Consider the following 27,872-nt stretch of genomic DNA (forward strand, 5'->3'; position numbering starts at 1 on the left):
GGCAGCAAGCAGCAACTCATACACACTGCTCATGTTGACCGCACAGCCTTCCCTCTGATGCATCTTCCTGTTTCTGCATAGGCGGGAATACATCAGAGGCAAGGCTGTGGGGCCAGTGTGAGCAGTATGTACTGGGCAAAGATGTTATTTACAAGGTATGCAGGAGGGACAGTTGTTGGGAGTTTTCAGCTGCTGGGGCTTGGGGATCCCTGCCAGCCACATCATAGGTGTGTGCTGCCACTGGGTGGGCCTGAGCCCAAAGTGGGTAGGCGTGGGCCACCCTTGGCAGCCAAGCCATCCAGCTTCAGAAAGGAGATTTTTTTTTATATCAGTCCTGGATTTCAGCCAACTGTACCTTGATGAATTATGGGACCTGCAACATTGATTGCTGGTGGATAGAATCAAGGACTACAAATGCTATGTTGGGGATGTTTGAGTTTCTCAGTTAGTTTTAGCTGTCCTACTTGTTCTACCTCCCCAGCTCCCAAAGTTGCAGTGTTTGCATTGCCTGTTTTTGCTAGGTTGGTTGTTGTTGTTGTTTGAGTTCTAGGTGTTAGAGCTGGTTTGGTGGGACGAGTTTATTTATTTATTTGTATTTGATTTCACCTTTATGCATGAAGCTGCAAGAAGCACATTACATTCAAAATCTATCCATGTCCCTTCACCCTTCGGCCACCCGCCATACATGAATGGCATCAAACACGTGCCCATGTGACATCCGCCTACAACCACGTTGCCAGTTTTTCACGCCCCTTCCATATTTCCCGCCAATCAGCGGCCAGACAAGAGCCTCACCCAGACCCCGCCCCATTGCCGTTTACCTCCTTGAGTATTGTTATGCCTTTTTTTTTCCGGTTCTTTAGTGAATTCCTCATAACCCCGCCCCGTTTCTACCATCGAACCTGTCAGAAAGCGGTGTAGCGGATGACGTCGCGGGACACCTCCCTCCCTACTCCCCCACCCCGTTTGCCGGAGTACAATTATCCTACTTGTTCCCCTTCGCCTCTGGGCAGGTTACTTACTGCAGCGGCGCGAGCAGGTCTTCCGCGTGCCGGGGAGCATCCGAGCGCGAGACAGATTAAGCTGGGTGTCGCGAGCGCGGCCAACGGACTGTTTTGTCGTTTATTGTTATAATATAGCCGTTGACGTTGAGCGTCTGATTCTTTCTGTTATAAAACCCCCGCGTGCCTGACTGTCGCGAGGGCTATTTGACACATTCCTTGCTCGCGCGCCGGGCTTGTGACGGGGAAATCGTTTTTTATTACTGTTATTTATTGTTTTTTTTTTCGCCACTGCCCGGCTTTGTAAGTATTTTAGACTGTTTTATACGCGTCTCTCTATATAATTGAGTTTATTTTCCGGAGACATGGCCACGCGCGCGAAGGAGCAGGAGGAGAAGGAGCGCAGGAGGACGGGGTAAGCGCTGGTGCATTCTGGGAATTGTCGTTCTGCGGACCCTGGATGGGGAGTGGTCTGGGGTGGGGGAGGGAGGAAGGACCCCCACATATTTTGAGAGAAGAGGGAGATGTGGATGTCCCCCCCCCCCAAAAAAAAAACCCTCATATTAGGAGAAGGATGAGACAATGATATGGGGGTGGAGGGGGGGATCTTGCATCTTTTTGGGAGGGGAGGGAGAAGAGGGAGATGTGGATGTCCCCCCCCAAAAAAAACCTCATATTAGAAGGATGGGGCAATGATATGGGGGTGGAGGGGAGGATCCTGCATCTTTTTGGGAGGGGAGGGAGGAAAGAGTGATGTGTTGGGGGGGGGGGAGGATCCTGCATCTTTTTGGGAGGGGAGGGAGGAAAGAGTGATGTGTTGGGGGGGGGGGAGGATCCTGCATCTTTTTGGGAGGGGAGGGAGGAAAGAGTGATGTGTTGGGGGGGGGGGGGGAGGATCCTGCATCTTTTTGGGAGGGGAGGGAGGAAAGAGTGATGTGTTGGGGGGGGGGGGGGAGGATCCTGCATCTTTTTGGGAGGGGAGGGAGGAAAGAGTGATGTGTTGGGGGGGGGGGAGGATCCTGCATCTTTTTGGGAGGGGAGGGAGGAAAGAGTGATGTGTTGGGGGGGGGGGAGGATCCTGCATCTTTTTGGGAGGGGAGGGAGGAAAGAGTGATGTGTTGGGGGGGGGGGGGAGGATCCTGCATCTTTTTGGGAGGGGGGGGGGGAAAGAGTGATGTGTTGGGGGGGGGGGAGGATCCTGCATCTTTTTGGGAGGGGAGGGAGGAAAGAGTGATGTGTTGGGGGGGGGGGGAGGATCCTGCATCTTTTTGGGAGGGGAGGGAGGAAAGAGTGATGTGTTGGGGGGGGGGGGGGAGGATCCTGCATCTTTTTGGGAGGGGAGGGAGGAAAGAGTGATGTGTTGGGGGGGGGTGAGGAGCCCCACATTTTGAGAGAAGAGGGAGATGTGGATGTCCCCCCCCTCAAAAAAAACAAAACTCATATTAGGAGAAGGATGGGACAATGATATGGGGTGGAGAGGGGGGATCTTGCATCTTTTTGGGAGGGGAGGGAGATGAGGGTGATGTGGATGTCCCCCCCCCCCAACCCCCCCTCATATTTATTAGGAGAAGAAGGGTTGGAGGGGAGGATCCTGCATCTTTTTGGGAGGGGAGGGAGGAAAGAGTGATGTGTTGGGGGGGGGGAGGATCCTGCATCTTTTTGGGAGGGGAGGGAGGAAAGAGTGATGTGTTGAAGGGGTGAGGAACCCCCCATTTTGAGAGATGAGGGTGTCCCCCCCCCCCCAAACCCCCCCCCCTCATATTAGGAGAAGGATGGGACAATGATGTGGGGGGGATCTTGCATCTTTTTGCAAGGGGAGGGAGGAAAGAGTGATGTGTTGAAGGGGTGAGGAACCCCCCATTTTGAGAGCTGAGGGTGTCCCCCCCCCCAAAAAAAAAAACCCCCTCATATTAGAAGGATGGGACAATGATGTGGGGGGGGGGATCTTGCATCTTTTTGGGAGGGGAGGGAGGAAAGAGTGATGTGTTGGGGGGGGGTGAGGAACCCCACATATTTTGAGAGAAGAGGGTGATGTGGATGTCCCCCCCCCCCCCCAAAAAAAAAAACCTCATATTAGAAGGATGGGACAATGATATGGGAGTGGAGGGGAGGATCCTGCATCTTTTTGGGAGGGGAGGGAGGAAAGAGTGATGTGTTGGGGAGAGGGTGAGGAACCCCACATTTTGAGAGAAGAGGGAGATGAGGGTGATTTGGATGTCCCCCCCCAACCCCCCCCCTCATATTTATTAGGAGAAGAAGGGTTGGAGGGGAGGATCATGCATATTTTTGGGAGGGGTGGTAGGAGAGAGTGATGTGGGATCCTCCTCTCGCCCATGTCTTTTGGGAATAGAGGGAGGAAAGGGTGATGTGGGATTCCTCTCCCCACCCAACATCTTTTGGGAGCGGAGGGAGGATGAAAGTGAGGTGTGGTCCTCCCTCTCTCACACACACACATCATTTGGGAACAGATGGCCAATGATGTGGGGTCCCTTCCACTTCTCCCTTGCCTTTGGAGAACCAAGAAAGCTCATCCTTTAAGTAGCGGAAGGAGGCGAGAGAGTGTGATGTGGGATTCCCCCCCCCCCCCCCCCAATCTGATGAACCCCGCTGCCTCCCATCCCTGGGTACTGATGGCCTATTAGAGAAGCTAAACCAGCCTGCAAGGAGGAATAAGTGTCCTGAGGTGACCCCCGGTCGGGCACTTTGGTGGCTGATGTCATGGCCCCCTTCCTCTCTCCAGTTGCAGGAAGTGGTTTACCTTGTATAGATCTCAAGACAGCTTACAGTTTCCAGATAAGGAGATGGATGCTTTGCAAGCTCTGACATCTTTTAACGGGCCTAGAGACAATTGCCCAAATATTTTGAGCATGAGTTCTTGAAAGAACAAATGCAGAAGGGACTTGTAAAGAATGTTTGCCAGGTCTCAGAGTATGACTTGAAGAAGGTTCTGGCCTTCAAAAGCTAATATTTAGTTAGCCCAATTAAAAAAAAAGGTATGTTATTGTCCTTTTTTGTTTTATTTCTCTTGATGATTATCTTTAAAGTGGACTAGCAAGGCAGCAGTGCTGTTTTGTCCAACCAGAGGCATTAGAGTTTTGCAAAGGGCTGTCGTGTTTTGAGGGCTATTGCAGTGGCTCCCAAACCTGGTCCTGGAGGCACCCCAGCCGGTCAGGTTTTCAGGATATCCACAATGAATATTCGTGAGACACATTTGCATGCAGTGGAGGCAGTATATGCAAATCTATCTCACGAATATTCATTGTGGATATCCTAAAAACCTGACTGGCTGGGGTGCCTCCAGGACCAGGTTTGGAAACCACTGGACTATTGTGGGTTTGCTTATTTATAAATATTATAAACTGCTTTGATAATAATCGATACAGAGAATAGATCAAACCAAACTGAATTAGACCAGCCGTGATTAAAATGGAAAAAGGTGGTAATGACCCTGATTCTTGGCGGTGCATAGTAACATAGTAGATGACGGCAGAAAAAGACCTGCACGGTCCATCCAGTCTGTCCAACAAGATAACTCATATTTGCTACTTTTTGTGTATACCCTATTTTGATTTGTACCTGTGCTCTTCAGGGCACAGACTGTATAAGTCTGCCCAGCACTATCCCCACCTCCCAACCACCAGCCCCGCCTCCCAACCACCGGCTCTGGCACAGACCATATAAGTCTGCCCAGCACTATCCCCGCCTCCCAACCACCAGCCCCGCCTCCCAACCACCAGCTCTGGCACAGACCGTATAAGTCTGCCCAGCACTATCCCCACCTCCCAACCACCAGCCCCGCCTCCCAACCACCGGCTCTGGCACAGACCATATAAGTCTGCCCAGCACTATCCCCGCCTCCCAACCACCAGCCCCGCCTCCCAACCACCAGCTCTGGCACAGACCGTATAAGTCTGCCCAGCACTATCCCCGCCTCCCAACCACCTGCCCCTCCTCCCAACCACCGGCTCTGGCACAGACCGTACAAGTCTGTCCAGCACTATCCCCGCCTCCCAACCACCAGTCCCCCTGCCCATCACCGGCTCTGGCACAGACCGTATAAGTCTGCCCAGCACTATCCTCACCTCCCAACCACCAGCCCTGCCTCCCAACCACCGGCTCTGGCACAGACCGTATAAGTCTGCCCCGCACTATCCCTGCCTCCCAACCACCAGTCCCGCTGCCCATCACTGGCTCTGGCACAGACTGTATAAGTCTGCCCAGCACTATCCCCGCCTCCCAACCACTAGCCCCGCCTCCCGATCTTGACTAAGCTCCTGAGGATCCATTCCTTCGGCACAGGATTCCTTTATGCTTATCCCACGCATGTTTGAATTCCGTTACCGTTTTCATTTCCACCACCTCCCGCGGGAAGGTGCGATGGAAGGCCCTACTGGAGTGGAATGGGAAAGAACTGCCCTGCTTCAGGGGAAGCCTCCTTCCATCTTGAGGAAGGGGGGGGGGAGTAACAGATGGAGAAAATGTTAAATGCATAAAGTTCCAGGTGCAGCTACTTTTTGGGGGGGAGGGGGGGTCGTTGCTGCATTGGAAGGAAACTGACCATGTTACAAAGGTTCCGTGCTAATTGTTAGTACTATGGGAATTCAGGTCCCTTACTAAACTGATATTTCTGTTAAGTAGCTTAACTGGTTGCAGCCATTTTCCCTATTACTGCGGATGATATTGCAAGTGAGCGCAGGTCTTTGCGTTGTGTGTGATGTCACCTGGTGATCCATCCTGGCAGTGTTTCATCCAGCCTATAATGGCTTCTGGAGTGCTCACTGACTGATAACTTTAGGTTTAGGAAAAATGGTACGGCGGCTATGTTAATCCACTTTTAAAGGTAATGAAAATAAGATGATATCTTTTCTATTATTATTCTTAATTTTTGTAAAGGTATCATCTAATTTCTGTTCGTTAGAATTTTATACTAAATTAGTTCATTTTCAGAAAGCTGGTCCTGCTGCTTTTCTCCCTAAACCTTTGAAACAGTGGTTTAAAGCGAATAGATTTTTTTTATTTTTCCGGGCGTAAACCAAGCGAACTGATGTCAAGACATCGGTGTTCACACTATAAACATTTTCCAAAGGAAGAGTACTCCCTCCCTTCTCCAACTGCTCAGCTCACGTCAGAACCCTTCGCTTTGTTTATGCAAGGGTTAGTTCAAGGTTATGTGCTTGTGTACTGGTGAAAATTTCAGAGAAAGGGTCTGTAAACAGAAATGCATCAAGATCCAGCTGAAGTGGAAGGATCCTTTCCTGCCTCTAATCTTCTCTCAGTTTTAAAATGCATTATAACATGATGTGTGAGCCAGAAATTCAATAATGTGCCTTACTCTAGTGGGAACATAGGGTTGTAAAACTGGAGACTTTATTTATTTATGTATTTTAAAATTTGTACTCCACATTATCCCAAACATGCTTGAGTCCAATGTGGCTTACAATAAATAAAACAACATGCAAGGTTTACAGTACCATAAACAAAATATCAAGTTAAGAGCAGAGCAGCACAAGTAAGATACAAATAATAAACCATTGCTGGTCAGTTACAATCTCACACAATCAATGGGTAGAAACTTCTCTAAGAGGAAAGTTTTCAGTCTTTTGAAATGCCAAGTAATCAGGCTGACCCTTGATTGCCATTGGCAATGAGTTCCACCCCAGCCAGTGGAGGAGTAGCCTAGTGGTTAGTGCAGCGGACTTTGATCCTGGGGAACTGGGTTCAATTCTCACTGCAGCTCCTTGTGACTCTGGGCAAGTCACTTAACCCTCCATTGCCCCAGATACAAAATAAGAACCAGTATATATGTTAACCACTTTGAATGTAGTTGCAAAATACCACAGAAAGGTGGTTTATTTATTTTAGTGCATTTCTACCCCACATTTACCCACATGAGCAGGTGTAATGTGGCTTACAATAAATCAAGTGGATACAATACAAGACAATGATGTCCCAGAATCAGAAAGTGACAGGAGGGGAAGGAACAGAGGATAACACAGAGTAAATGACAGAGGTGAAGCGACGGCAAGAGGGAGGGTTAAACATTGAAGTTGCCAGTGGAGTAAGCCTTTTCGAATAAGAACGTCTTTAAGGACTTCTTGAACAGTCGGTGATCGGCGAGCTTCTTAAGTTGTTTTGGTAGGACATTCCAATATTTCGGACTGATGTAAGGGAAGGATGATGCAAAAAGAGTCCCCCTTCCCTTCCCTTCCCTTAGCATTTTGGTATGTAAAGTCTGTGGAGTGAACTGACTTATATGGCACTCTCTTGCAATCTGGAAGATGAAGTCTAGAACTAGAGGTTGTATTGTGTAGGGGAATAGTTATTAAGGGCTGCATGTAATCTGGTATCATGCCATATAATATTTGAAAGACAAAATCGGTGCAGATTCTATAACACCACGCGTAACTTAATTGGCTTAACAAGCTAACGAGGGCTGATAAACAGCACTTAACGAGCAATAATGAGCACTGATTGAAATTTAGGCACACACCTCGCTAAGAGGCAGATGATCAAAAGCCCCGCGCTGTTCCAAACAGCGCTCTAAAATAGCGCTGGAACAGCGCGGGGTGCTATTAAACCTATGATCAGAGATAATGCATGCAAATTTAAGCAGCGCAATTATCTCTGATTATGGGGTAGAAGTGCGGGAGAATTGTGCTTGAGCATACGCTCAGCACAATCCACGTGCACTTGTTTGACAGGCCTGGGCTGGAGACCAATGAAAACAGAAGGACGCCCATCTTTAAATCGGAAGATGGACGTCCTCAACTGCCCTGTTGCAGGGACGGCCAAATTTCAAGGGGATGTTGGAGGCATAGCGATGGGGCAGTTGAGGACGTCCAAATTTTGGACGTTTCTGCAATGGGCAGTTGAGGACGTCCAAAATTGGATGTTTCTATGAGAAAGACGTCTTTCTCACTGAACCATCCAATTTTGGACGTCCTCAACTGCCCTTGCTGGCAGGTTTGCTGCAGGGGGGAATGGGGGCCTGCCAGCAGGTTCAAGTTGTCCTACACAAACAGCACCAAAGTTGACATGCTTTCACTCTTTGGTGGAGTAATTCCTTTGCAAGATCTTATAGGCCACAGACTGTTCATGGTTGATTTTCATCATACAGTGTGGTAGGATTGGAATTAACCAATAGCCGCAGGCAGGTAGAAATAGTTTCAGAAGGGAGTCACACAGATGGAAACTCTTCACCAAGTAAGCCAAGGAATACTTTCTGTTTAACTGCTATCTGCTGCATTTCCTTAACCCAGATGTTACTAAAAGGAAAAATGGCATGCTGCATGACCCTTAAGGTTCATTTCTTCTGTCCTTGTCTGTTTTGCAGTATTAGCTGCTGTTCATGGTGAAGTCTACATTCTGGGAGCGTCAAAGCAGTCTAATCTATGTCCTTTTAAAACAGACTTTAGTTTTAAGATTCTCAGGGGAACTAGCTGTGTGTGGAGCAAGTTATTAGACACAAGCAAAAATTTTGGCAAGTAGCCAAAAACCAGATTAAATAGACTACTACTAATTATCATTTCTATAGCGCTACAAGGCATACGCAGCGCTGAACACCATACACAAAAAGACAGTCCCTGCTCAAAGAGCTTACAATCTAGATACTGTTTCTTGTTTAAAATTTTCCTTTTGGATGGTAAAATGTCTGCTGTATATGACTGTTTTGATATTTCCAGATTAGATCAGCTCAGTTTGCTGAGCGCTTGGTTTCTGCACAGTGATGGTAGATTGGAAAGCTCAAGATGAGTTCTTCCTGTAGCTGAAGTTAGCAGTTAGCTGACATCATTGTGCAACTGTTCTTTGGTTTGATGGCATCAGTTGCAGAAAAAACACATCCTAAATTTTGTAATGCATTTTTCCTGTGCAGTAACTAAGCATATTAAAGCCTTGTTCTCTGGCGGATTTTAGGTAGTTGTTGGTTTAGGTTGGTAGCAGGGTATTGTGATTCTCAGGTTTCACCTGTTCTTCCTAGCGAGCTCCCCTGCGCCCCCCCCCCCCCCCCCAGAGCTTCACAAGTATTAAGTAAGGGATGGTGTGAAGTAGATGAGAGAGCAGATGGGTAGAAGTTGGCACTCTGGCCCCTGCCTGCTAATTTTCAGTCTAATGAGGTACTTGCTCACTTGTTCAGAACCCTTATTTTATCATCCTCACTTTAATATTCCCTTATCTCTTGTTTGTCCTGTTTGTCTGTCCTAATTAGATTGTAAACTCTGTCGAGCAGGGACTGTCTCTTCACGTCATGTGTACAGCGCTGTGTACATCTAGTAGTGCTATAGAAATGATAAGTAGTAGTAGTAGTCTTTGAGATTCCGGAATCTTGCTACTGTGGGATTCCACATAGAATCTTGCTACTGTGAGATTCTGGAATCTTCGTACTCTTTGGGATTCCGCACAGATTCTTGCTACTGTGGGATTCCGGAATCTTCGTACTCTTTGGGATTCCGCACAGAATCTTGCTACTCTTTGTCCTTATCCCTTATTTGTCCTGTTTGTCTGTCCTAATTAGATTGTAAGCTCTGTCGAGCAGGGACTGTCTCCTCATGTTCAAGTGTATAGCGCTGCATACGTCTAGTAGCTCTATAGAAATGATAAGTAGTAGTAGTACTTGTGACTCCTGCAGCTTGAAATGAGCAGCTGTGGGATCTTGTCTGGCGCTCCAGAGTTTATGAATCAGGTAGGAGTAAAAGAGGCTGTGTCCTTGACAATCTCACGTGTTTAACACTTATGCAATTCAATTCATGCCCTTTAGGTAGAAAGAGAAAGGACATTTCCAAGGGGGGGTGTGTCAGTTTAGCAGCTAATTTAGGAATATAGATGAACAAAGGGACTAGTTTGAGCTAGAAAGTTTCCTGGAGCAGGAACTGAGCAAATTGGTTGCAGAAAGTCAGATGCCCGTAAAATAGGGTAGGGTTAGAAATGCAGTCTCACATTGCCCAGATGCACTAAACAATCCTTAGAACCCTTCCCTTACCGATTCCCTTAGCGAATCGGTAAGGAACCATAGGAATGCAAATGAGCTGCTCGTTGTAGCTCACTTGCATTCTCTATTCCAGCGTTAAACACTGGGCCAATCGGCCGGTCGAGTATGCGCAGAGCAGCCAAGCGTTATGCTGGCTGCTCTGCGCATGCCAAATACACCTTCCTGTGCCGCCCGAAGACACTGCACTGCTTACCCCCTCCAATGCAGCTCAGTGCAGTCGAGGACGCCCATCCAAAAAAACGCCCATTTTGGCCGCCTTTCCCCCCCTGCAATAAAAAAGTCTTTATTGGCCGTGCATTTACAGCTGCTTTCAGCAGGCGACTTAAGTTATACCCTTTATAAAATACCACTCAATGCATTTTTTTGCGCTGAATTTTTGGCGCAGTTTACTGAATCTAGTCCTCTTTGTATAGATGTCTGGGGTTATTTAAGGGTAACACTTGGAACACATAAGTCTAGGCATCAAATGTGCTTTCCTGTCAAAAAGTTTTAAACGTTTGGTATGTGTTTGTAGAGTCTTAAGTGCACAGCTTGGTACTTAATTACAGTTGTCACATGTTGAGAATTTATGCCTAGTTGTCTAGAACTGGCATCTCATTGGCTGCTAAGTTCCACTTTGGGACGACATAATTGCATTATGGCCAGGTAAGGCAGACACCTGATGTTGTCATAAAGCTTTTATAACAGGTGCACTTAAGTGGCAGGAATCTTCTAAAATAAGTATGTTTGTTAAATGTCCAGAGTTTGCCTGTTGATACAGGTAAAATTTGTGTAGTTTGTTAATTTGTTGTGTAACGGTGGCCAGGTGTGAGATAGTAAAAGCCTGGAAGAACGCTGAAGCTTCAAACATACTGAGTTTCTGTGGCAGTTGAGGAATATTTATTACTGCCATCTTTTTGCAAATAAACACAATGGCATTTGATTGCAATTTTAGTGATTCTTCCAAACTATCCTTGTCTTTCTTAATCTGTCAGTTTCTACCCAGAAACATGGCCTTCTTGGACTCCTCCCTGGTTTGGAGAGAATTATTTTCGCATTGCGTATGGACAAAATGTGGCAGTGGGAGACAGGGTGAGTCGGCTTGGCTCAAAGCAGGCCTATAAGGCAGGGTTGCTGAGCATCCCACAGTTCTGTAGTTATTCTTAAAGATCAACTATTTCTTTTGCCCCGTAGGAGGCAGTATTTGAGTGGCTGCAGACTGGGTGAGCAAGACCCATACTGGGACTAAGTTCTGTGCTTCCATTTCATGTTGCATTCTGTGCCACTCTTTTCCTCAGGTATACCTATGAAGAGTACAAACAGACTGCTGATTGGCTGCTGGCCAAAACAAAATACCGACCCAGTGTGGCTATAGTCCTTGGATCTGGCCTCGGGGGGCTGGCTGACTTCTTAGAAAACCCGGTGGTGTTTAAATACACTGATATTCCCAACTTCCCACAGAGCACAGGTAAGAAAGATTTTATATGCTTGGTATTACGAGTCTGGTGTTCATCATTCAAGAAAGCATTTATGATATAGATTTGATGCTAAGGTTTGAGGGAAGGAATCTTTCTTTCTGGCTGTTTATAGTGAGCTGTTGGCTTTAGGCAGATTTCAGGAGTGGGGAATGGGTTGGGTTTGGGTGGATTACAAGAAGGTGGGTTGGAGGATACTAGACTTTTCAAAACTGCACTCTCTCCTGTTCTGCACAGTGGAAGGCCATGCCGGACAGTTGATGTTTGGGAATTTGAATGGGAAACCCTGTGTCTGCATGAAGGGAAGATTTCACATGTACGAGGGCCATCCCCTCTGGAAGGTGAGCAGTTTATCCCAGACCAGTGCTTCCTTATTCCAAATAGGCTCACGAAACTAGTAGCTAGGAGTGAAAGATGCTCCTCCTGTTTGCACCTGCACACTCACCCCTACTGAATATAACTCCAACCTGTCTGCCCTCCTTCAAGTAAAATAAACACAGGTCTATACAGATGCTAACAGTGTCCACCACTGCAGCACATAGAATGCTTTATAAATTACTAAAAGAAGGCGAGTCAGACACAGAAGGCTGATATTGATATGAGAATAAGCATTTTATTAAAACTTACCAATTAAGGGTATAAGAATATTTCAGATTAGGCAGTACAGCAAATCAGAATAAATCAATCAAAACAGTTCACAAGCTTTTCTCATATGAGAGTGGTAAACTGGTCACAAAGTGCGAATCCACAGTATTACTTCTCTAACTTCTAATGATTACTGCTGTCAGTTATATACCCTTTTAATCACATGTTTTTGCATATTTCTGTTCTCATTCTTCTTGTGTAATTATAATTACCAATTTGCTTAGTATCAAATTTACTTTGTGTCAGCATTAGTGAATTTCCATAGAATCAGCAATTAGTTACCGAAACTTATTTAATCTAATATTTACAGTAATTTCAAAAGGTCATTCGCACTTGCAACATAAATGTCCCTGTAACCACAGGTTCTGTTTACTCCCTACCACCTGTTGGACTACCTCAAAATTCCCCTTAAATCATCAGAGTCTGTAAACCATTTTCTAATAAAATCATATTTCGGTTCCTTAGCAAACTGCTAGCAAACCACATTCACTTCCTTGTTAGCCCATGTAGCAAGGTTCTCAAGAGAACATCTGTCACATATAAGCATTTTAGTGAATGTACAATTGCAAGCATTTTACTGTTTGTACTTTTAACTTTTTGAGGCCTAGCTTAACATCCAATCATGCAGGCTATTATTCAGCCTGTATTATGGTCCTATGGTCATGTCCAGCATGTCCCATATATTCCATATTAACACTACCTGGCAGCCTGGCTTCATGTTAGACTGGAAACCATGCAGAGCGCCCAGACTTGTCAGCACCCACCACTGCTACCACTGTCCCTCCTGTAGCTTGAAATGGGCCGTTAGATCTTGTCTAGCCCTCCAGTGGGTATGGAACAGGTAGACTGTGCTTGCCGTACCCTGACACTTTTCCTCCATCGAGTAAATTTATGCAATTCAATACGTGCCCTTTAGATAATACTGTTGTGGGTGAGGGAGAAGCCGTGAAGGTCTGCTAATCTGTTTTCATTGTTTGGACTTGTTTAAAAAAAAATGGGAGTCCCATTGAATAAACGTTTGAGAAGCACTGTCTTAGACTACCGGTGAAGGAAGTGGGGTAGCTCCGTTCTTTATTACTAACATCAGTAAACCTGCAGAGCTAACCTGATTATTTTCCCCTGCCAGGTGGCATTCCCTATTAGAATCTTTTTTCTGATGGGTGTGCGCACGGTACTGTTGACCAATGCAGCCGGAGGACTGAACAAAGAGTACAAAGTGGGTGACCTTATGATCATTAAAGACCATATCAACATGCCGGGATTAGTAGGGCAGAACCCGCTAACGGGAAAAAATGATGAGAGGTAAAGACCCCTTCCACCGATTTTACTGCATTTTTCCCCCTCAAAGCTATTGGGCTGAGTCATGCCGCTAACTTGACTGTGGTTTTGGTGATAGGTTTGGCCCACGTTTCCCGCCTCTGTCGGATGCCTACGATAAGGATCTGAGGAAACTGGTCCTGGCGGTCGGCCAGGAGCTGGGGCACAGTGATATCATGAAAGAGGGGGTATATGTTTCCGTGGGAGGCCCCAGCTATGAGACAATTGCTGAATGCAAGTTCCTGAGCAGATTAGGAGCGGATGCAGTAGGTAAGTTATTGATGGTAGAGATTTGGCCACTGTTGGAAACAGGATACTGGGCTAGATGGACCATCGACCTGACCCAGTTTGGCTACTCTTACGTTCTTATGTACGTACTTGGTGAAAATCACACAATGGTGGGATCTTCTGAAAGTCTCTTGACGATATTTTAGGTATCTTCCTACTGATATGGGGCTGTTAAACCTGGGACTGAAAATTGTTGATTTATTTTCTGTCACAAATAGCAGCTCTCATCAGCCAATTAGATGGGTTTTTTTGTGTCTCGCAGAATCAGTCTGTTATTGAGCCTCTGTTGGGAGGATTTGATATCTCTATGTAATCATCTTGCCATGCTCCTCTCTTGCAGGCATGAGCACAGTGCCAGAGGTGATTGTGGCACGCCACTGCGGCATGCGAGTTCTGGCCATCTCCCTCATAACCAACAAAGTGGTGATGGATTATGAAAGCAACACCACTGCTAACCATGAGGAAGTGCTCGAGACTGGCAAGAACAGTTCCAAAGTCATGGAGAAGCTGGTGACCACGCTGCTTCAACGTATCAAACACAATAACATTTAAAGCATTCTTGAGGCCCGGAGGGAAGGAGCATCATGGGGCAGGCTGGATGGACGGGGTGGCAGGGCATGGGTTCTCTTGGGGGCATTATCTCCAGATGGCTTAGTTTTGCACATACCGTGACAATAATGAACGTCACCCCTCTGTCAGTGTAAGTATAAATTTACTGCAAGTGCTTGCCTTAGTATTGTGACAAAAAAGGCCTCCTGAAGTTCATAGGATAGAAGATGTATAGGCAATATATATCGAGGTTCTTTTGCAAATTCTTTTTAATCAGACCAGTGGCATCTGATGCAACTGGGAATATTTCACCATCACAATATTCTTGGTCTCTAATTGATTATGTTGCTTGTATTTGAGGATCTGCTTTCACGCTCTTCATGGTTCTATAGCAATTTATTCATATATCTCTGTCAGATTGTACCTTGCAGGGAGTAGATGGCTGCATGTAAGGACTGGTTGATCTACCCATTCTGCCTGGTTGTAAACACTTCACTGTCCTTATCGGCTGCAGCTGTTCTAAGGATATTTCCCAGCAACAAGCCATACAAGCTTGACCAGGGCATTGCTACTTATCTTTGGTCTGTTTCCATACCTAAAACACCACCAAGAATTGTACGGAAGACACAGCATGCCGCACCACCCCTTTGCCCTCGCACCTCCATGAGTATTCACCTCGGTAGAATCCCAACCTCTTTGGCTCCAGTGCCATGAGCCTTCATGACTGTTTGGGAAGTTTCTGAATTATTTTGCATTTCACCGCAGTGACAGCCAAATTCATAGCCCTTGAGAAAGGGGCTTGGTCCTCTGTCCGAGTTCTACCTTTAGGGGTCTCATGATTTCAGTTGAACAGGGTAGACAGGTCCCCTGGGAGTTCTGCAGAAGTTGCCTGCTCCTTGTGATTGAAACTGTGATATTGCTGCAGCATCCCGATGGTAGGAATGCAGGTGGAGGGCTTCTGTACTCCTTAGAAGGGATGTTCGTGTCAGTTCTAGATGGTGTCCATGTACCAGGGCTCCTTCCATTCTGAGCAGAAAGGAGACCTCTGTGTCCCTATATTCGCTATCAAATCTCTAAAGAATAATACAGCTTGCAGCACATAATGTGGCAAGGAAAGATTCACTGTACACTGAAGGGACAATAAATAATAAACCAGTAGAAGCCCAGCCTACCCTGACATCTTCCATAATGAAGCGTGCTCAGCCTGGAAGCGCTGGGTTAGATAATCCACAGAGCACATTTTCCTTGCTGCTTTTGTGACCCTTGCCATGTCATGCCAGTGCTGCCTCCAAAGGCCACCTCGTGTTAAGGCCGAGCACTGTAGCTTTCCTCTACGTAATCTACTTATATTTCACACATTCCTAAGTGATTGTAAAACAGCTTAAAAGAGACCAAAAACCAATCGAACTGCATGGAGGAGACATAGAGGGTGGTTGTATGAATGATTGTGCCGGAGTGTGAATCTTCCAGTGCCTTTACCTCCCTTTCCCACCTTCAAAAGGTTGTATATTAATGATCTGCAGCCTCTGCTGTGGTATCGTATGAAATGCAGCGTGTGCTATTGGACTCTGTGGTTTGCACCTCTTAAATGGCATTGGCTGCAGGATGGCATTCCAGTAGTTTTAGGCTGCTTTCTGAGCGGCTTGGGGTCCACTTTTCATATTTTATTTAATGAAGAGACGGCTGAGGGGAAACATGATAGAGGTAAATAAAATAATGAGTGGAGTGGAACAGGTGGATGTGAAGCGTCCACGCTTTCCAAAAATACTAGGACTAGGGGGCATGTGATGAAACTACAGTGTAGTAAATTTAAAACAAATAGGAGAAAATGTTTCTTCACCCAACGCGTAATTAAACTCTGGAATTCGTTGCCGGAGAACGTAGTGAAGGCGGTTAGCTTGGCAGAGTTTAAAAAGGGGTTGGACGGTTTCCTAAAGGACAAGTCGATAGACTGCTACTAAATGGACTTGGGAAAAATCCACAATTTCGGGAATAACTTGTATAAAATGTTTGAACGTTTGGGGAGCTTGCCAGGTGCCCTTGACCTGGATTGGTCGCTGTCAGGGACAGGATGCTGGGCTCGATGGACCTTTGCTCTTTTCCCAGTATGGCATTACTTATGTACTTAAAGTCTGGTCCCCCCCCCCCCCTTAAATATTTATTTCCTGACGTGTTCTTGTGTTGTAAGAAAGTGAATAAGATTAAGCCTGTACATTGCAGGAAAAAGAATCAAATTGAGGGATAGGCATGGTAGAGGGACTTAGAAAGTATATTTTGTGAGGGGAGGGTTTGTTAGCGATTGCCAGGCAGCCAGCTTTTTTTGTGGGGTTGAAGGACACAAGGAAGAGGCTCTTTTACTAAAGCTTAACACATGTGTGTTAAGTGCCATGTGGCCCACAGGTATAAAATAAGACATGCAGCATTTAGGGGGAGAATCTATATATGGCGCCTAAAAAAATCGGCACTGACTAAGCGTATTCTATAATCAGTGCATAGATTTAGGCGCCGATTTATAGCACCTAAATCTAAGCACTTCCATTTACACAAGCGAAAATGTGGCGTAAATCCCAGCTTATAGATTTAGCTGCACTGGGCCATATTCTATAACTAGGCGCGTACATTTCAGAACGCCCACGAAACGCCCATTTCCCTGCCTATAACCACGCCCCTTTTTGCCTGTGCATGTTAATAATTCAGCGTTTATCGTTACACAATACTCTTAGTGACTTGTGCGCATAAATTCTAATCAGTGCCAATTAGTGCTCATTATTGCTCGTTAAGTGCTGTTTTCAGCGCTCATTAGCTTGTGAAGCTGGTTAAGTTATGCGGAATGCTATACAAGCCGCGCCGATTTTGGCACAGATCTCTAGGTGCACTATATAGAATCCGGGTTAGTATGCGCTAACCTCCATTAGTGTGCGGTAAGCTTTAGAGCCCGTTAGTATTTTGAGAGTTTGCTTTTTAGGAGAATGAAGGTTTGCTTTTATTTTCTTAATGCTCATCAGTGTTCCTCCAAAGGGTGTTGGGGGTCCATCACCCGCATTCCTACCATCAAGGCTGGTGCAGCAGTCTCACGGTTTAAATCATGAGGAGCAGGGCAGGTGCCCTTCGCAATTGAAACAGCGATATTGGCCACTTCATCAGAGGCGTGAAGTGAAGCTCAGGATGTGAACTATATACAGCCATGTCTGGTGACGTGAACTCTGGTCCACGAAAGCTCATGTCTCAATACATTGATTAGTCTTTAAGGTGCCACCTGCCTCTCTCATTTGTGCTACACCAGACTGACACGACTGCCCCTTTTAAAGCTTTTATAAGCATTTTTGTCAGGTTCTTTTAGGTGACAGAGCCAAATAAGTCCACGTCACTTTCCAGGAGTGTAGCATGCCACACACATTTTAAAATTTCACTTCATAACAATCAATTGACTTCAACCTCCTAGGGTCATCCATTATCCTTTCCTATAATGGTCTCTAATTGTTTTCATACCTCACACTAACATTATTAGAATGTAAACCGCACTGAACCCTGGAACGGGGATATTAGCAGTTTACAAGAATTGAGTTGACTTGATTTGTGATCTTTCCCAACTACATAATCTAGAGAAGTCAGTTGAGAGTTAATCATTACAGAGATAAAGGTAATTTATCAGTGCTGATTGCTGAGAAATACTCTGCAGTGATTGATAGGGAAGTGCTGTAGAGATAAGTGAATCTGTTATCAGCTCAGGAAGACAACTTTGGAGCTAGTCTTAACAGGAAGAAAGAAGTTACGTTTGGTTGATGCATCTGGCTCTAACTGCTGTCACACTGTCAACATATGTTTGAGAAGAAAGATGTAGCAATGGAAGGTGTGTTATAGACATGTGATTCAGCAATCTCCACTTATTACCATATACCCTGGAGGTGCATTCACAGAGACCAGCTAGCCAGGAAGATGCAGAGACTATGCAGAGAAAATCACACTGCGGTGACATTGCAGGCCAGGAGACAGCACGCCAGAGGCGTAGCCAGGTGGGCCCCAAATGGATTTTGAATGAAATGGCGCCTATGTGGATTGGCCCTTCAGCCTTGCACTGGAGCCTGTTTTACAATAGGTCTCTTTCCCCCTGGTGGCAAAACCTCGCTACACTTCTGCAGCACGCTACAGGTCCCAGAAACCACTTGGATTGATAGGGGCTGGGTACAGTGTAGCAAGATCCCAGGGACCTCACTGGTTCTGGTAGCACTCTAGAATATTACAAAACTTATGGCGGGTAGAGGGGGAGAAAGAGGGCTGGAGTAAGACTGGGAACTTGCTAGAGAAGTTGGACAAGCCGTTAAGTTTCTGTGGCTGGCAGCTGGGATGTATCCTTTTTCTGTGTGGCCTGGACTAACTGAGCAGACTGAATGGGCCATGTGGTCTTTATCTGTTATCATGTACTGTGGGGGTGGGGTGGGGTCAATTTGTTTTATATATATATATATATATATATATATATATATATATATATGGCCTTCAGGAACATTTTCAGCCTCATCTGTGTGTGGTTGAAAATTACACTAAAGGAGGAAGTTATCCACGTGGGCTACCACTAAGATGGGTTTTATGCCATGAGACCCTGTACTAAAATAGCATGATTTGTGGTAAAATAAACTGTCTTTACAGTAGCCCACGTTAATAACCTCCCCCCTAACTCTCAGTGGCTAAAATGTAACCACCAAGATTTAGGCCTGCTATCTGGCCAGCCAAAGATCAACCTAAACAGCTTCCCTATGTTTGGGTGGTTAATTTTAGCCATCAGGAAGGGGGCATTCTCCCCCCCCCCCCCCCCCCGGTCTATCCATGTGGGAACCAGATACTTAACTCCCTGGGTAGGGTTGAATTTTCTGTAGCATCTAGTCACCTAATTTACAAGAAATGCCAGTGAATTTCAATCGGTGATGCAGAACATTCCTTTGAGCTGCTGCAGGAAACTAGTGTCCTTCAGCAGCAGAAGCAGAGTCTAGGGGCATTGCTGCCGTTTGATTCACCTTCATCCTGACCAGGGGATACAACGAACAGAAAAGAAAGAAAACGGCTAAATAACTTTCAGCCCGGAACCGTGAAATTTGGCAAGGAGATCCCAGTAGTGGCAAGCAGCTGCAAAAGGACACAACAGTGATGTAACGTTATACCAGCGTTTTATGTATTTTTAAACGACCTTGAGCTTAAGGAAACTTCTGCCAGATTAGAAAGCTAATTTCAGCCTATTTATAGAACGGATTTAAATAAGCCAGAAATGTAACAAAGTGGCACCTAAGATTAGATTTTGGCAGCAAGGAAGCAGAAACTAAAATAAAGATAATGAAATGCTCCGGCAAGAGTATAAAGGACAAATTACAGCTTATTGTGGGAAACATTTTACCATTTCTAGATCATGACGGTGGTTTTCAACGGTTACTGGTAACACAGAATGAAAATCAGCTAGTGATGTGAAACGAGTTATTTACTTTTACATCAGCAGCATGTAACAATTATGAAAAGAAGTGGCTGAAATTTCTGTTTCAAATTTTCAGAAGTTGAAAATATCACCTAGAGGGATCTTAATGCCATCACAGAATAAGCATTATAGGAATTTTTTTTTTTTAATGGAGGAAGGTGTTCTGAGAGAAAGGGTTCACCGCTGGCGAAATGTTAACAAGTGGTCTTTTGAATACTGAGGAAGAACCCAGCCTCAGAAAAGACAGTGACTCATTGGACTGTTATTTAAAATGTACCTGATAAACCACATTTACAGTCTAAATCAATTATAGGTGACACAGATCCCCCATGAACTGTAAACATGTAGATTATATAATTTATATAGAGTAGCAAGGAGCAAACCTAAATTATCTATAGCATGCACTAATGAATTGATACACAAAATAGTGGAGAATTTATCTCTATACACTGAAGACATTAAATGTTAACAAAGGCTGTCAACATTTATACAAAGAGTAGAGCAGGATAGAAAAGCTGTAATTGAGTTATGGAAAAGCTATAGAGTGGCTGTATAGACGGTGTCTGGAAAAAAACTGGACCCTCCCCTACATTTTTCTAAAAACGTCCCAACTGTAGCAGAAACTTCTGCCTGAAATTCAAGACATTTTGAGTACTTTATTTTTTTTTTAAGAGGATGGTGCTCCGTTGCATAGAGCTTGCAAAACATTTGAACTCAGAATTCATTGAGCTAACAGCTCAGAGGACACTTTGAACACAAGTTATGAATGAACTAAGAAAAAACCCATTATACTAAATTATTTTCAAAGGTAATACTAAATGTTTAAACAATTTGCAAAGTATTTTGCAACACTGTAAGGGGTTGGGCACCATGTAGTTCATCCCTGAGGAACTAAACAGTAGCCAGCCTATGAAAGCTGATGTGAGTTAAGGAGCAGCCTTTGGAATATACTAGAACAAGGCCACAAAGATGCTGTACACCGTTTGATGTGGTGCAGGGGAAAATCACAGCTGTAGAACTGGTGTGTATGTGTGTTAAGTGGCATGATACTGAATGGAGGAGAGTTTACCAACCTTTGTTTGGAACAGGAAAACATAATTACGTTGTTATTGGGACCAGAAAGACTCTCAAGGTTATTGATAATGGGTATAGGCTTGCAGAATGTGGCATCAGGTACCCTGGTCTACTGTGTCAGAAAAAAGGAGCTGGGTGCCTTCAGCCTGGATGTGAAACTAGATTGGGAGTTCTAAAATGTCTCACTTGTAACACATCGCTGACCATAAAGAAGGAGAACAAGCTTTTCTTAACAGGAATATGGACACATTACATGTGCAAAGCATGCACACGAGAAAATAGTCATTGGACTGTGGACTTCTTCAGCTCTTAAAAAGGAAACCTTCTTAAGGGAACGAATGGACATGAGCACTTCAAAGCAAAGTGACTGGGAATGGAAGAGGGTCAGAAGATCTTTCCGGAAGCTGAAGAACAAGAATATGAGACTCCTGGGATAGAGAATTAGACAAAAATCAAATTCTGTAAATTACCCCTAGAGAGCCACTATATAACCAAGAACTGTGCTAACGATTTACTGGCACCACACATACCTCCCCCTTTTACAAAGCCGCGCTAGCGGCTGCTGCACAGCAATGGCGACACAGCCGGCAGCCACTAGCGCGGCTTTGTAAAGGGGGGGGGCTATAGTCACTATATTGTATCAGGAAACATTAAGTGATAGATTTTGGAAAATGCAGCGGAGAACAACTGTAGTGGCTTATCAAAAACAGAGATTGAAACTTTGTTACTGCCTATATCATCACTCAGTTGAAAATGTTAGATGTTTGAGCATCAACCTTTCCATATGACAAAAGTCTTAAAATATTCACATATACAAAAGTTAGGTAAAGCATAAAGAGAAAACAGGTTTGATAATACCGGTTACAGATGACCTCTTGGTGTAGTTATCAATGTGGGCTACCATAAAGGCATGTTATTTTACCACTAACTCGTGCTATTTTATGCAGTGAGATCTGGTTACTAATAACTGGGGTTAAAAGTAAAATAACAGATCTTCATGTAGCCTACATTGATAACTCCCCACCCACGGTTAAGATAAAGCACTTTCAGGTACAATATTTTGCAGTTGGAAGTGACAATGTGAGAAAGAAACCCTTAATGAAAGGTACCTAAAAGTGCTAGAGATTTACCTGAACCAGAGTTATAACCGTTGGAAATTTATGGGAGAGTAGTGAGACCAAAAATTGGTAAAGGGGGGGGGGGGGGGGGGGATGAATGGCTTTCACCTTGCAAATAAGAGAACGATGGAATGAGTGAACATATTTTGTAAAAAGTATTGGATATTGTTTAAGTATGGTTTAAGTGGCCAAGCGAGGTTCCTGCCTGCTTAAACCACTCAGAGCTAGCAGGCCGCCGATATTCAGCATCAGTTAGCCAGGCATCGAGGAAGTGTGACATGGAGGAAACGTATCAGAATTATGGATCCTGAACATTGGAATCTTTTACCATTGTTGCGGAGGGAACCGCATTCTTTGGGTTTGAAGACATGTTTATTTGCTGAGGCTTGTGATTGCATCCGATTATTTCCTTCTGATAAATCTTTTTTTTAAATGTGTATTTTATTTGTATATGTGAACCAAGTTGAATAATTCACTAAAATTTATATAAAAAGTTTTATAAATAAATATTGGCTCTGACTGTCACAGTACTATGCGGGGCGATTTGGGGGCAGAATCGGTGTGCTTGCCACTGCTTAATAAAAGGCCCCCTGCATTTCATAAAATGCTCGTCGCCAGCAGCTAAATATCAGGAAGTATATGTATAATGTAGAAATCTGTGATTATAACACGGCTGATGGACCACTTGAGGAAATGATTAGGTTCTGGTATGAATCCAGAAAAGTAAAGAATGAAAAATCCTGATTGGTAGATTAACTGCTTTGATCCCGGTAATGGTGTAACTAAAGCCATTGCAATGCTAAAAGATACTGTTTTTAGAATAATTTGTAGCTGAGATGAATTAAGATTTACAATTGGAAAGAATTTTAGCATAAGAAAATGATGACATGGGAGACATGTAATAATGGAAAAATAATTTACAAAATGTTTGTCTCTAAAAGCTTCTTACAGTATGTGCCTTGTCCTATGTGGGTATTGCCCAATTACACAGAGAAATTGTAATTGAGTATATAATGGATTTTTACTTCTTTAAAGGTGCTAGAACTGAAATGCTTTGTGCCTTGCCTCAAATTTTAATTTGTACAGCCATTACTGGGATCCTTCCACATGTGTCTTCCCATGGGCTCAAATGGGAGAATTATCACATGATAGGATCATTCAGACAGCAGACACAAGGCTGTTTTATGTCACTAAAGGACAGTGAAACTACTTAGAGAGGAACAACTTAAAGCAATTTTAAAAGTGTGTTTCATCCCTCAGCTCGCAACACTCCTTGCTTCAAACAGCATCATTGGCTCCCACGTGCATTCCACATCAAATTTAAAGTTCTCCTCCTTGCCTTTAAAGTCTTTAGGTTTTATGACCCCTCCTCCAATATTTGAACTGTTTAACTATTCCTTACACTCCTACCCATGCTTTGAGATCCCCGAATGATCATTGCCTTGTACTCCCTCCCCTAGATTTGCACCCTATAAGTCTACAGCTTCTGGGCATTCTTTTACACTGCCCCTTTTCGTTGGACTAGTATGCCCCTAAACATGCGATGTGAACTGTCGCTTAAGCGCTTTAAAGCATGGCTTTTTCAGCAAGCGTACGCTCCATGATTTCTCCCCCTTATCCGGGATCCCTGACACACCAGTTTCCGTTTCTTTTATGTTATAAATTGACCTTGAATGAATGTCTTTCCTATCTCAAAATGAAGTTGTCTTCACGGTTTGTATTTTAGCTTGTAAACCGCCTGGCTTGTGAGTCAGATTTGTGCAGTATAGCAAATGACCAAAAAATAAATAGCTTCCAGCACGGATGTGCACAGAAGACCAAAGCGCTGAGTGAATCCCTGAGGCTTTAATGCCAGGCCTGAGGAGGCATGAAAGGTTCTACGGTTAGATTTAGTGAAGATTTCACGCCTGTTGTGAGAACATAAGACCTTCAGCTTATTTTTTCTAGCTTTTATAAAGAGCATGATTCAAAAAAAAAAAAACTGGACTGTCGACAGCTGCATGTGTGCCTAGGTCTGTATCAGGACCCATTCTTGTCTGCATGTGCTGGAATGCTGCATGTAAAGATCGGTATTGCAAGATATATTTGCCACGAGGTCAGCCCCATTCCTCTGATGTGCTCTCCCACGTTAGCACATATGTTTTGCACTCAACCTATTGGCACACTATTTGGGTACTGCATTAGGAAGCAAACTTTTTCTGTTCCACTTCCTTGCAGTGGCTCAGTAGACTTCTAAAACGCCGCACACTATGGGAGCAATTCTGTAAGGGACGCCAGAAATGAGGCGTCCCGAATCGGTGTACTAAGATGGAATTCTATAGCGGTAGAACCAAATTTAGCATTTGGGCACCAACATTTATGAAAAAGGCAGGTGCACATGCTGGCAACAAAATCTTGGTACATATTTATGCAAGTTATGTTATTCTGGAAGTTGGGCGCCTAAGTGTGGCCCACCCATGCCCCGCCCATATGCACGTCCCCTTTGCACTTATGCACTAAAGCACTTTTTGGTGCTAATTTATGGAATAGCGCCCAAGTGCAGTTAGATGACTGTTGTTTACCCCCATTTGGGTGCCTAGCTTCTGTTTGAACACCTAAAATTAGGTGCCTAACTTTCAATGCCTTCTATAAAATTAGGGGGTATGTGGTCAGCATGAAGAATTCGTTAACACATCAGCCTCTCTCTGTGTCATCAACGATTGCTACTGTATTGCTCAGGGCATGTTGTCTGCTGGTATGTGACTAGCAGGTACTGGGGATTGAGTACTTGATGCATGAAATGAAACCTGGGACCTGATGACAGGTCATATTTCTGCTGCAGAGTCCAAGGCAGTTGACTTTATATTTGACCTTGTATCTAAAGATCCCCCCTGCTTATTTCAGGCTTCCTTAAATCCTCATGTGGCTTTAGCCTCTGTGAGCTATGCATCCACTCTGTGGGTAAATACTTTTATTTTTGTTGCTGCTTTCCTAGAGTCTCATATCAGAACTTCCTGTCCACTAAAAATAATGCCTTTAATGTACTTTGCTAGAAGTAGTCACTGATCACATTCCTTTTGTTGTGACCAATTTCATCTGTGTTTTGGAAAGTCTGTTTCTGTATATGAATGTGCTGTCATATTACGAGATAATTAACTGTAATTCCTTCTTAAATAAATTTTGATATATAGTGATAACTTAATTTAGATTTTTTTTTCTTTATGACCTGAAACAAGAAGGTAAGGGGATGACGTTTGTTTGAAGGGTGGTAGAGTAAATGCCTATAAATAAAGAACGTAAATAAATAGCCCTTTTCTCCTCACTTTGGGGCCCTTTTACTAAAGCTTAGCATGCGCTAAGAGCCAGATTCTATATATACTCATCCCCCACTTCTCGTCTCCATCTTCCCTACACCTTACCTCTCCCAATCTCTTTCCTTTTGCCTATCATACCTTATTTACCCTTCCATGTTCAATTCACATATTCTTAAAACCTTACTATTACTATGTTTATTACAGTTTGTAATATTCTCCTTACAATACTTTGTAATTCTATTTACTATGTAAGCCGCATTGAACCTGCTGTGTGTGGGAAAGCGCAGGGTACAAATGTAATAAATAAATATAGCACCTAAAAATCTGCACAGTAAAGATTTCCGCCTAAGAGTATTCTATAAGTAGTGCCTAGATTAAGGCATCGTATATAGAATATTCTTAGGTAGAAATCCTGGCGCCCCAATGAAAATGTGACCTAAATCCCTGTGTGTGTACTAAGTGCATACATTTTGGAAAGCCCATGAAACACCCATTTCCCTGCCCACAGCTATGCCCGTTTTGAAATAGAATTTAGGTGCAGTTCATTACAGAATATGCTTAGCGAGTTGTGTGCGTAAATTCTAATTATTGCCAATTGTGCTCGTTATTGCTTGTTATCAATGCTGTTTAGCTGGTTAAGCCAATTAAGTTATGTGCATTGTTATAGAATATGCCTGCATTTCAGCGCAGATCTCTAGCGCGCTATATAGAATCCGGGAGTAAATGCTAAGAATTCCACAGGTATAGAATGGGATTCTTAGCATAACGAACTAGACTCAGTAAACGGTGCCCAAATTTGACTGCTGAAAAAAATCCGTGTAGAACGCTATTCTATAAAAGGCACTCTGAGTTTTGCACCATTTATGGAATAGCGCTTAGAGCCGATTTCCACACCAAACTTTGGGTGTAAGAATTTACACCGACTGGAACCTCGTGTAAATCCTGGTTCATAAGGTTAGGCGTGGATCTCCGGTATTCTGTAATACTGCATATGCATCTTTAGTGAACAGCCCTGACTCGCCCATACCCTCTTTTGAGCTGCACACTAAAAGATTTACTGATGGATCTTTACAGAATAGCGTGTATCAAGATGTGTGCGCAAATCTAAATTGTTGCCAATTAACACCCGTAATTGTTGGCATCCAATTATTGGTGTTAATTGGCTCATAGCCAATTTAGTTGCACATGCGTCTCAGAATAATGTGCAATTTTGTGCACATAAATTTGTCTGCCATTTATAGAATTGACTTCATGTGCCTGCTAATTCCGTTACTGCACACTAAGCTTTAGTAAAAGGTCCTCTAAGATCATAATGTTACCCTGGAAATTGCACTTGAAAAAAAGTTTCTAATCCATTAAATTCAACCCACTTCAAAGCAACTGTGAAACCACGGAGGTAAACAATAAAAGTTGTATTTGATTGTATTAACATCAGTGAAGGTCTTGTTGCGTTTGGCTGTCCAGCTTGTTCTGTACAACAGGCAACCTTTTCATCACGGATGTCAGATGCTGCATTTTGAAATAGCCATGTCCTCAGCCCAAGCCTGACCATCAATAGAGCAGCTCCTTTGTCCAACGTCCAGAGGAAGATCTTTTAGCCTGTCTTTTCTTTTACTGAACCGACCACTTTTACCATATTGGGATCTTGTGCAAGTGAACTGCGGAACCATCTTCAAATATCTGCAAATACTCTTTAAGCCAGAAGAAAAGTGACAGGTATGAAGAAGGAAATGATGGATGAGGAAGGAAAGGTGGGAGAAGGAAAAAGAAGATACAGGAAAAGGGAGAAATGAAAGAGATAGAGGTCTGATGATGGAAGATCAGGGGAAGGAAAGGTGAGCTGAGAAGTTGGAGCAGTCATGGTCTTTCTCATCTTCACCCCTAGATGGTGCTGCCCAATAATTAGGGTTACCATACGTCTGGTTTTACCTGAACATGCACATCCGGGCAGATTTTGCCAGCCTGCCTGAAGCAGTCTTGTCACTGCTTGAACTCTTGGCAGCCATTTTGAGTCGGCGCCAGGAACAAGAGAGGCCTACAGCCACGCTGAGCAGGAAAGAGAGGACTCTCTTCTGTCCCAAAGAGGCCACTGCACCACCAGTGGATGGAGTCATGTGGGTGTAAGAATGCTGGAAAATTGGGCAGGAAATATACATGGGGGGGGGAGAGAGTGGGAATCTGGCTTTTGGGGGGGGGGGGTCAAAGTGACAGAGGATGGGGGTGCGACAGGGGTGGGGCAAGTGTCCTCTTTTTCCTTAGGGCAAATATGGTAACCCAATAGGACTGGATTTCCATCCTCATTGCAGGCAATGATATATCATCTTCAGTTATTGATAATCTAGTAAATGTAACTCTTGGGTGGTTCCTCCTTCAGATAGTTGCAGTCAGTCACCAAATACTGGTGCTGACTAGATAGAAGCCACCCATATAAATCTCACAAATGGCCCTATCTCCCAGAGGTGCACAAGATATAGTAGAACTGGAAAAGGTGCAGCGAAGGGCGACAAAAATGATAGCGGGGATGGGATGACTTCCTTATGAAAGACTAAGGAGGCTAGGGCTTTTCAGCTTGGAGAAGAGACGGCTGAGGGGAGACATGATAAGAGGTATATAAAATAATGACTGGAGTGGAACAGGTGGATGTGAAGCGTCTGTTCACGCTTTCCAAAAATACTAGGACTAGGGG

At 44.3% G+C, this 27,872-nt stretch overlaps 1 protein-coding gene across 2 annotated transcripts; it reads left to right on the forward strand.

Moving 5' to 3' along the window:
• Window positions 1-1,020: 1,020 nt before the first annotated feature.
• On the forward strand, window positions 1,021-27,614 carry PNP (purine nucleoside phosphorylase). 2 transcript variants are annotated; one of them, XR_003940030.1, is made up of 8 exons: window positions 1,021-1,416; window positions 11,265-11,434; window positions 11,679-11,782; window positions 13,213-13,388; window positions 13,483-13,673; window positions 14,032-15,774; window positions 16,267-16,274; window positions 27,603-27,614. XR_003940030.1 is itself a non-coding variant. In XM_030187960.1 (6 exons), the coding sequence occupies exons 1-6, from the start codon at window positions 1,367-1,369 to the stop codon at window positions 14,241-14,243; spliced, it is 903 nt and encodes a 300-aa protein (XP_030043820.1). In that variant the 5' UTR covers window positions 1,021-1,366; the 3' UTR covers window positions 14,244-15,960. The 2 variants fall into 2 exon arrangements, 1 of the variants encoding a protein (XP_030043820.1); XM_030187960.1 differs by lacking the exons at window positions 16,267-16,274; window positions 27,603-27,614 and having other exon boundaries at window positions 14,032-15,960.
• The last annotated feature ends 258 nt before the right edge of the window (window positions 27,615-27,872 follow it).

The sequence above is a fragment of the Microcaecilia unicolor genome, chromosome 14 (genome assembly GCF_901765095.1).
Source record: "Microcaecilia unicolor chromosome 14, aMicUni1.1, whole genome shotgun sequence".
Taxonomy (NCBI): domain Eukaryota; kingdom Metazoa; phylum Chordata; class Amphibia; order Gymnophiona; family Siphonopidae; genus Microcaecilia; species Microcaecilia unicolor.